Source organism: Lupinus angustifolius, unplaced genomic scaffold (genome assembly GCF_001865875.1).
Source record: "Lupinus angustifolius cultivar Tanjil unplaced genomic scaffold, LupAngTanjil_v1.0 Scaffold_182_26, whole genome shotgun sequence".
In the NCBI taxonomy this organism is placed as follows: Eukaryota; Viridiplantae; Streptophyta; class Magnoliopsida; order Fabales; family Fabaceae; genus Lupinus; species Lupinus angustifolius.
In genome coordinates this window covers 14,344-25,584 of record NW_017726712.1, presented here as the reverse complement: position 1 = coordinate 25,584, position 11,241 = coordinate 14,344, and the positions used below count along the sequence as shown (strand labels likewise).

At 29.7% G+C, this 11,241-nt stretch overlaps 1 protein-coding gene across 1 annotated transcript; it reads left to right on the top strand.

Moving 5' to 3' along the window:
• The first annotated feature begins 8,158 nt into the window (after positions 1–8,158).
• Positions 8,159–10,829, top strand: LOC109340512 (40S ribosomal protein S13-like). The gene is made up of 5 exons (XM_019578224.1): positions 8,159–8,249; positions 8,459–8,531; positions 9,137–9,275; positions 9,357–9,543; positions 10,286–10,829. Exons 1-5 carry the CDS (start codon positions 8,227–8,229, stop codon positions 10,335–10,337), a joined length of 474 nt encoding a protein of 157 aa, XP_019433769.1. The 5' UTR covers positions 8,159–8,226; the 3' UTR covers positions 10,338–10,829.
• Positions 10,830–11,241: the final 412 nt, after the last annotated feature.

Below are 11,241 nucleotides of genomic sequence, written 5' to 3'. Positions count from 1 at the left end.
TCCTATATTCCATTTGGTTTGAAAGAAGTTTTTGTTTGTTTACCTATTTGACAAGCACTACATAGTTTGTCTTAAACAAACTTCATTTTGGGTAAACCGATAACAAAATCTTTCTTAATAAGTTTATATAAATTTTCCATGTGGATGTGAGCAATTCTTCTATGCCAAAGCCATGCACCATGATTATCATTTGCTACTAAACATGTTATAGGTAAAGCAGAATTCATATCAATCATATAAATATTATTTATTCTCTTACCGATAAGTTTAGAATTATCGTTACTTTCAATTATGCATTTATCTAGGTAGAACGCCAAAAGTTTATTGCAATGAATGAAGAATTTCAGTGATGGCTTTGGATTGCCTTTACAAGTATGAAATATATTAACACTTGCAATCCAATCAACTCTTTTGTATACTTAATAATAATGCACTTTAAGTTTATAAAACTTTGAAACACTTTACTTCCAGCAACTCAGAAAAATAGCTTTGAAAGTTTGAGTTCAAGTTGCTTAGAAATGCAGAAAATTATTTCAGAAAGGTGTAGGAAGGTTGTGAGAAAAGTGTGAAAGAGTTGTTCAAAGTGTTATTTTCATTGTGACTTCTAATGCCTTTAAATAGGCTTTTCAATCACCCATTGTGCCTTTATGAAAGAGTAGAAATTGTTTGGGATGAAAACTCTTGAGTTTAAAATCTGAATGTAACAACTCTCAGTAATCGATTACAACATTGAGTAATCGATTACCCAAATGTTCTGTCCAACAATGAATTTAAAATTCACTTACAGTAATCGATTACAGCAATTTCAGTAATGTGTTACTCAGTAATATGTTACTTAAATACAGTAATGGATTACTTTGATCAGTTTTAAGTTGGATAAGTCTTTTTCTCACACATGTAACTTGTTACTTGAATGAAGTAACCCTTTACACATCATTTCAGAAAATGTTTTAAGTATTTTTAAAGTGTTTCATTATTCTTTAAAAATGGGTTGAGCATTACTACTTTCCATAACAAGGAGTTTTAGGATAGAAGTACCTATAGAGACTTAATCTAATTTTCTTGAAGCTTTATTCTTCTTTGTCTTCATAAGTATTCTTCATTTTCTTCTTTTTGGTGATGTTGGTGTCTTCATCAAAATCGTGCCAAGGTCAGGAGCAAAGATCTTCTTCACATATAGTATGTATGCAATATGGACATCCATTTTAGGAATGTAGGATGAAAGTCTTATATCTTGTAGTTTTATATTTGTGATCTGGGTGGAGCCTAATGAAAACTGTTGTATGTTAAGATTCATATATTTTTAATTTTTCTAATTTTATGTTTTTGAGCGGAGCCTGATGGATGTTTTTGTAAACTAAGATTCTTTTAACTTTAACATTTCTATTTTATATATTCTTAACGGAGTCCAATGATATTTTATGCATTATTACTATTCTGGGCAGAAAACGAGAAAGTCTTTATTCATAAGACATGATCATGATTGAAAACTTATGTTTGGTTAAATAAAAAGAATCACGCATTATAATTATTAAATATGTTTATTGTTTTTCTCTACTAGTTAATCTTGTAGAACAAGATACAATTCGAGGAGCAAATATATTAGTTTTGACATTGTTGAACAACTTTTCCTTTACATGAAAATTATTCAATTGATTTATTTTAAGTTGGATTAGAAATAAATATTGTCTTTAAGCATATTGGACTAATTTATCAAGTTTTTAGTTAACTTAAATTTTCAAGTAATTTCATATTTTAATTAGGTAGTTAGTATAAGTCTTTTGGACTAATAAATTGGGGTGTTACATTCGGGTTCAACTATAATCCAACACTACTTATAACAATAAGTATTATTTACACACCTAACCTATATAGATTCAATACTAAATAATGATTTGTGTTAAAAGAAGATTTACAACAGTAGGTTTTCAACATACTGAAAGAGTGAAATAAATATAAAGATAAATACTATGAATTTAATAGCAAATGAGAGATTTAAATGATATTCATTTTGTTTGCATATTCTTACATGTTATAGTGTTATTCAAATATTAAGGCTACTTATAGATCAATTAATGTAGTCTTTAATTAGTAATCCAAAACTTCTTCTTAAAATTAATATTAGTTAAGAATTTGTCTTCTTTTCAACTTGATTTTCTTTTGTACTTCTTTACTATCATTAATACTTAGTCATTTTTAAATGACCGTTGAAGCTTTTTGATGGAAGAGAGCATATAGTAGTCTAAAAAAGTAGTGACCAACACACTTATTTTGTACTTTGAACTAAGTAGTTTCCTTTTGCAGTAATAAAGTATATTTTCCCTTCTACAAAAGCAAATGTATTGAATGAGTTTTGTCTATTGAGTAATTCTTTTTCTTTTTTATTCATTCTTGATTCAACTAAGTTGATGCTTTATTCATCTTTTATAAAAAACATGAATTCTTTATTAAGAATGTTTTTTTAATGAAAGAAGCATTCTTGTTCACAAATGTCTAGTGATCATCAGAAATATCTTGATGATGATGTTGTCGATATGATTCACAAATGTATTGAATTCGAGTGGTTATACCTTTACTTATGTCACTTATAATGTTGTCGATAGGATGATTTCGATGAGTTCTCCATTCTTTTGGTAGATCTGAGTGACTATGCTCTTCTTGAGAAGATAGATTATCATCTTTTCTCAATTCTTCAGGCTCAGTTGTAACATCAACAATAAACAATAGAATTTTCTTTGGCAGAGGAACTTGGCAAGTCGTCTTCATCACAGGATATTACATCTTTTAAAGCATGATTGTTTTCATCAAAAGTTACATGAACAGATTCTTCCATGGCTAGAGTTTTTTTTATTAAAGACTCTACAAGCTTTACTCGTGAGAGAATAGCTAAGGAAAATCCCTTCATCAGCTTTTGCATCAAACTTGCCCAAATTATCCTTACCATTGTTCAGAATGAAACATTTACAACCAAAAACATGTAGATGAGAAATGTTAGGTTTTCTAACTTTGAAGAATTCATAGGGGGTTTCTTAAGAATAAGTCTTATAAGAACTCGATTCGAAACATAACAAGTAGTGCTAACTGCTGTTTCATTTAACATTGTTCGAGCCAGTTTTTCTAAGGACCGATTATTTCCTCCTCAACACCATTTTGTTGAGGTGTTCTAGGAGCAGAAAAATTGTGGTTGATCCCAAGATCATCACATAATTTCTCAAAAGAGGAGTTTTGAAATTCTCCCCCATGATCACTTCGCATAGCAGCGATTTTTAGAGATTTTTCGTTTTGAACTCTTTTAGCATAAATGCTAAAGGCTTTGAATTCCTCATTCTTATGTACTAAGAAGAGAGTCTAGGTATATCTAGAGAAATCGTCTACTGTAACAAGAGCATAGTAATTTCCACCAAAACGTTTTGTCCTTGAGGGACCAAATAAATCCATATGAAGTAGTTGTAATGGTCTATCAGAAGAAACCATGTGCTTTGGTTTGAAAGAAGTTTTTGTTTGTTTACCCATTTGACAAGCACTACATAGTTTGTCTTTAACAAACTTCATTTTGGGTAAACCGACAACTAAATCTTTCTTAATAAGTTTATTTAAATGTTCCATGTGGATGTGAGCAATTCTTCTATGCCAAAGCCATGCATCATGATTATCATTTGCTGCTAAACATGTTATAGGTAAAGCAGAATTCATGTCAATCATATAAATATTATTTATTCTCTTACCGATAAGTTTAGAATTATCGTAACTTTCAATTATGCATTTATCTGGGTAGAACGCCACAAGAAAGTTATTACAATGAATGGAGAATTTGAATTATGGCTTTGGATTGCCTTTACAAGTATGAAATATTATAACACTTGCAATCCAATCAACTCTTTTGTATACTTAATAATAATGCTCTTTAAGTTTATAAAACTTTGAAACACTTTACTTCAAGCAAGTCATAAAAGTAGCTTTGAAAGTTTGAGTCCAAGTTGCTTAGAAGTGCAGAAAATTATTTCAGAAAAGTGTAGGAAGGTTGTGAGAAAAGTGTGAAAGAGTTGTTCAAAGAGTTATTTTCATTGTGAGTTCTAATGCCTTTAAATATGCTTTCCAATCACCCATTGTGCCTTTATGAAAGAGTAGAAATTGTTTGGAATGAAGACATTTCGTTTGGGATGAAAACTCTTGAGTTTCAAATCTGAAAAACAGATGTAACAGCACTAAGTAATCGATTACAGCATTGGGTAATCGATTACCCAAATGTCCTGTCCAACAGTGAATTTAAAATTCACTTACAGTAATCGATTACAAGAATTTGAGTAATCTGTTACTCAAATACAGTAATCTGTTACTCAGTAATATGTTACTTAAATACAGTAATGGATTACTCTGATCAGTTTTAAGTTGGATAACTCTTTTTCTCACACATGTAACTTGTTACTTGAATGAAGTAACCTTTTACACATCATTTCAAAAAATGTTTTAAGTATTTTTAAAGTGTTTCATTATTCTTTAAAAATGGTTTGAGCATTACTACTTTCCATAACAAGGAGTTTTAGGATAGAAGTACCTATAGAGACTTAATCTAATTTTCTTGAAGCTTTATTCTTCTTTGTCTTCATAAGTATTCTTCATTTTCTTCTTTTTGGTGATGTTGGTGTCTTCATCAAAATCGTGTCAAGGTCAGGAGCAAAGATCTTCTTCACATATAGTACGTATGCAGTATGGACATCCATTTTAGGAATGTAGGATGAAAGTCTTATATCTTGTAGTTTTATATTTGTGATCCGGGTGGAGCCTAATGAAAACTGTTGTATGTTAAGATTCATATATTTTTAATTTTTCTAATTTTATGTTTTTGAGTGGAGCGTGATGGATGTTTTTGTAAACTAAAATTCTTTTAACTTGAACATTTTTATTTTATGTATTCTTAACGGAGTCCAATGATATTTTATGCATTATTACTATTCTGGGCAGAACACGAGAAAGTCTTTATTCATAAGACATGATCATGATTGAAAAATTATGTTTGGTTAAATAAAAAGAATCATGCATTATAATTATTAAATATGTTTATTGTTTTTCTCTACTAGTTAATCTTGTAGAACAAGATACAATTCGAGGAGCAAATATATTAGTTTTGACATTGTTGAACAACTTTTCCTTTACATGAAAATTATTCAATTGATTTATTTTAAGTTGGATTAGAAATAAATATTGTCTTTAAGCATATTGGACTAATTTATCAAGTTTTTAGTTAACTTAAATTTTCAAGTAATTTCATATTTTAATTAGGTAGTTAGTATAAGTCTTTTGGACTAATAAATTGGGGTGTTACATTCGGGTTCAACTATAATCCAACACTACTTATAACAATAAGTATTATTTACACACCTAACCTATATAGATTCAATACTAAATAATGATTTGTGTTAAAAGAAGATTTATAACAGTAGGTTTTCAACATACTCAAAGAGTGAAATAAATATAAAGATAAATACTTTGAATTTAATAGCAAATGAGAGATTTAAATGATATTCATTTTGTTTTGCATATTCTTACATGTTATAGTGTTATTCAAATATTAAGGCTACTAATGGATCAATTAATGTAGTCTTTAATTAGAATCCAAAACTTCTTCTTGAAATTAATATTAGTTAAGAATTTGTCTTCTTTTCAACTTGATTTTCTTTTGTACTTCTTTACTATCATTAATACTTAGTCATTTTTAAATGAGTATTTAACATTTCATGACCGTTGAAGCTTTTTGATGGAAGAGAGCATATAGTAGTCTAAAAAAGTAGTGACCAACACATTTCTTTTGTACTTTGTACTAAGTAGTTTCCTTTTGCAGTAATAAAGTATATTTTCCCTTCTATAAAAGCAAATGTATTGAATGAGTTTTGTCTATTGAGTAATTCTTTTTCTTTTTTATTCATTCTTGATTCAACTAAGTTGATGCTTTATTCTTCTTTTATAAAAAAACATGAATTCTTTATTAAGAATTTTTTTTAATGAAAGAAGCATTCGTGTTCACAAATGTCTAGTGATCTTCAGAAATATCTTGAATACAAATGGTCTTGAATTAAGTGTGGTCTTGAACACAAATGAATCTTGAACACAAACAATTCTTGAACACACACAATTCATGAAAACAACAAGTCTTGAACACACACAAGTCTTGAACACATACAAATCTTAAGCACGGATAAGTCTTGAACACAAACAAATCTTGAACACATAGAAGTCTTGAATAAAGACAAGTCTTAAACACAAACATATCTTGAGCACGAACAAGTCTAGAACACAAACATGTCTTGACCATAGACAAATATTGAAGACAATATTTTGCTAGTTCAAATATGCTATAGAATTTATCTGATTATTTGCATATTTAAAATAGTCATTACAATATTCAAACAATTCAATGAAATCTTACTCAATTTATTTGGAATCATCAAAACTTAGAGGATTAACACTTAGAATGTGTTTTAGATACATGAGTTCTTTACAAAATTTACTAGATCAATAATTAGATAATAGTGAAGGACAAACTTTACATGTTCCAACCCATCCAACACTCAATTGTAATACTAGTGTAATAAGGAAAATAATGCCATGAGTGTACTTAGTCAGGGAGATGAAATAATGGGGTAAAAGAGGAGAGATGAGTTTAAAAGATGTGAGAGTATGATTGTTAAAATAGTAATTAGTTTAGGCTACATGTCAAGGGTCTATTAACTAGCCTATCGCAAGTCACACTAGTTTAAGTCAGGCTAATACTTTTATAAAAGTTTATTTAGCTTAATATGTCATGCTTTAGGTCATTTAAAAAAATATTTATCTCAACAAATTACACTTTAAGCCATTTAAAAATCATGTTATACTTACCAACAAGGAATGGATCTAGTGGTGTAAGCCCCTACTAGATCCCTAGAACAACCAAAAGGTTAAAAATTCGATTCCTGAAAGTGATACTTGTTGGAAGGGTCAACCAACACCTTGAAAGAGATTAATTCCTTACCCATAAGGTGAGAAATATATCATTGGTAGTACAAAAAACTTATTATATCTAAGAGACCATTTAAAAGGCTCATTAAGCTTGATAAAGTGACCTATTTAATTATATTATATTAATATTAATATTATAGTATTTTAATATAAATAAGATTATTATATATGAAATTTTAATATAAAAAGTAATTTATTGGTGTTAGATATGTCTATTCAAATTAGACTTATTAACTTATTTTAAGATAATTTTATTGACTTATGTAAAGATATTATAGTAAAATTAATTTTTAAATAGGCTTACAACTGAGACCTTAAATAAATTAGGTCTAGACTTTAAATATTTTAAAGAGAAACTAAGGCAGACCCAAACTATCATATGTTATATATGGGGAACTTGTAAATAAAGAAGGGGTATGAATAGAAGAATAAATGAAAAGAGCAATTTGGAATGGCCTAAAGTGGATGGAATTCAAAATGTTAGTTAAAGAAATATAGAGTAAATTCAAATGACATATCCTAAATTTTAGTAAAATTACACAAATCATAAATCACTTTTGTAAATTTGCACAAATTACTCCTAATTATATACATATATATACTAACTACCCCTGTACGAGAGATAAATGTAATTTAAACATAAAATGATGACGAATGTAATTAAGTTAAATAAAATATGTTAATTGTGAATGTATATCCAATATATTACAAGAGCGATTAAAAACCGCTTTAGTATTATTGATGCCATTTATAACAAAAAAATAATGAATGTACATTGACTATTATACTATTTAGAATTGTATTTACAATATATCTTATTTTGTTTGACTTAATTACACATATCACCATTTTTTATTTAAGGAATTATATTTATTTTTTATATAGAAATAATCAATATATTATATGTATATAAGTATGAATGATTTATGTACATTTAAATAAATTATATATAATTTGTATAATTTTCTAAAACTTACGAGTCAAGTATAATATATTAAAAAAAATCCAAATGAAATAAAAGGATTATATTTGTGCATTCATCATGGATGAAGCCCATGAGTAACAAGAAAATAAAACCCAAAAAGTTATTATGGGCTTTATCAAATTACCAAAACCTTAAACAAACTATAAACTAACCATTTCCTCTTTCTCCATATTCACAGCTTTGGTCTCTCTTCTTCGGGTGGCGCCGTCGCAGCAGCAGAGTGTTATCCTCCTGAAGCTGTCACAATGGGTCGTATGCACAGTAGCAGGTTTGTTCTCATATCCTCTTCTTTACACTAAATCTTCGTTAAGCCATCTTTAGGTTTGAGTTTTGGAGCGGAAGAGACAAAATGAAAGATTTCAGAGTCTCCCAAGTCTTTACTTACCCTTCCCTCTTATCTAAAACTCAACTCACAAACAGACTCGAAGGTTTTCTTTTTTGTTCATTGAATGTGTTGTTTTTTGTCTCTGTTTTCAGTAAGGGTATATCAAGTTCAGCTCTTCCTTACAAGAGGACCCCACCTAGCTGGCTCAAGATTTCTTCTCAGGATGTCAGATTTCGTATTCTATGTTTTTATTCTGCATATTTCTGATTCTTAATTTTTTGGCTTATTTATGGAAGTTAGTCACCTTTTAAATTGTGGTCAATGCATTAAATTACATTTACTGGATTTGCGAAAAATTGTGGCTTTACATTACATTTACTGGATTTCCAGGAAAAAAACGTGGCAGATGTGATCATCGTTGTTGTTTGTAGAGACTCCGAAAACTTCAATATTCTCGTGCATTTTAAAGCACCTTTATCACCTTTTTTATCCATGTTTTGTATTTTAAAGCACCTTTACCTTATGCATATGTCAATTGCATTTAAATGCCAAGATATTAACTTAGTAATATATATTTAAATTGTGATTTATGCGGGGCTGTTTGTTTTTTAGGCTTAAGAAAGTGATTTTGTCAGGAACTGTTTTTTTGAGGAGGTGGATAAAACTAAACTAATTTTAGCTTGCTTCAAGATAAATGTTTTTAGAAAAAGTTAAACCAAGCAAACATGTTAATGTTGGAAATGATTTTATTTTTGAATAAGGTGCTGTAATAGTAGAAAGTGCATGTCTGAAGCTTGATTAATTGTTAACTGATGTTTTTATTTTCGCAGGTTGAGGAGAACATCTGCAAATTTGCCAAGAAAGGTTTGATTCCATCTCAGATCGGTGTTATTCTTCGTGACTCACACGGAATTGCTCAGGTGAGGAGTGTCACTGGAAGCAAGATTTTGCGCATTTTGAAAGCCCATGGTATGCTTTTACAACACTGGTTAATATTTTTCCGTTGGGCTAAGTTGCAGATTTCCTGATTTTTGCATACTCTTTTTTTAGGTCTTGCTCCTGAAATACCCGAAGATCTATATCACCTGATCAAGAAGGCAGTCTTTATCAGGAAGCACTTGGAGAGAAATAGGAAAGATAAAGATTCTAAATTCAGGTTAATTTTGGTTGAGAGTAGGATCCACCGCCTTGCTCGATACTATAAGAAGACAACGAAGCTTCCACCCGTATGGAAATAGTAAGCATTATTCCTCTATCCCTCTGTGATTTACATAATATTTAGATATTTATAAGTGTTGATTGATGTTTTGGTCCCTTTTAGATGATTAGACATACACCATCCAAGATACATGAGTTTAAAACACATAATATAATACCATTAATTTTTTTAAATCCTTAGGTTTTCTAATTTCATTCGTATGTTGTAAACTGTTCTTCAATGTTTTTAACTTCTTGATCTATCATAGTTGCTATTAATGATTTTTTTTGTTATACAAAATTTTATGCCCCTACCTATTTTTATATAAATAATTTGCTATTAAAGGACAATGTGACTGCTTCATATAGATTTGCTCAACAATGTTAGTGAAGGGTGGTTGTCACTCTATTCCTGAAAATTCTTGCTCCTAGATATTTCATATATGTAATTTAGTGGCTGTTTGAATGATTTTAGTCTATCTAAAAGGGTTGCATGTTAGTCCTTGCTACTTTTGCTGAAAGATCCAACAATGTTTTGTGTACCGAAATGAACATGATTTATGATATAATATTATGATATGGTTTGATCTATATAACCAATCCCACCCAATGAGGGATTAAGGCTTGATTGTTGTTATCTATTCTCATATCACTAGACTATATTTGTGTTTTGATTATTTGTTTGTGTTGTTGCCATTCATTTTTGAAGCAATGTTGTTGTTACGTTTTTACGTTCATGGGTTGACTCGTTTTACGTATCCGTTCCTCTGTCTTGATGTCAGTGTTGCCCATGGCGGATGGCGGCCCATGGCGGTTGTCAAAATTCAGTCCTGAAGGCAATGCGGACGGCGTTGCGGGCAAATAGCGGACATCTAGTTTATTATATGTTCATGCATTAATCATACATGTTATTTGTGCATTTTAGGCATAACATAAATGTAATACTTGTATAGTTGATAAACATAACATATAGTTAGTTTACCAACTAACATCATAACTGAAAATATGTTAGTTAATCGATTAAGAGAAACTTTAATCGATAAACGCAAAAATAATTTTCAATAGTTTCAACAGAAAACTGAAAAACAGATTTCAGTTACTCTCTAACAGCCCGTTAATCGATTAACAGACAACATAATCGAGTAACTGAGTGAAAAATAACTTTTCTATATAAATTGTTTCTTTAACAGATTTCACATACGATTTTATACATTCATATATTCATATTAGAATTGTTAAGTTGCGTATTTTCATGTTCATGTATATCATATAGGCAGAGGGAATTGCATCTGAGATTCGAGTGAGATAGTATTATGCTTAGGATTAACATGTCATCCCTTGCATATTATCAAATATGTTCTTCATCCTATCTTGTTCTTGCATGATTCTTTCACTATTGTTTATAAATCTATTAAGGGTAGAAATTACATGTTCTTCATGATTTTCATCTTATACATATTCATAGTAACTGTGAGATCTGTATAGGATTTATAGTTTGTTCTTTCTTGTTATATTTGAGTTATTTTAGTGTTTCACATCACTCTGTTTTTTGTGTTGTTTGTGTAACAAGGGAAGTCATCTCTTGATGTCGTACCACCAAAGAGATGAGAGAATCTTTACCAAGACTTGGAGGTCTTGAGTTTAGAGCATACTCTTGGCTGGGGCTGGATCGTAGGGAAGGTTTTCCTAGGCGATTGGGTAATGTCAAACCAATGTATAGGTTCTGGGAACTCAAGAA

Bases quoted from the DNA above. Each gene is read 5' to 3' on its own strand.
- LOC109340512 (XM_019578224.1), top strand. From the start codon at position 8,227: ATGGGTCGTATGCACAGTAGCAG. The intron at 8,250-8,458 runs GTTTGTTCTCAT...CTCTGTTTTCAG, and splicing joins GGTCGTATGCACAGTAGCAG to TAAGGGTATATCAAGTTCAG. The intron at 8,532-9,136 runs GTCAGATTTCGT...TTATTTTCGCAG, and splicing joins TCAAGATTTCTTCTCAGGAT to GTTGAGGAGAACATCTGCAA.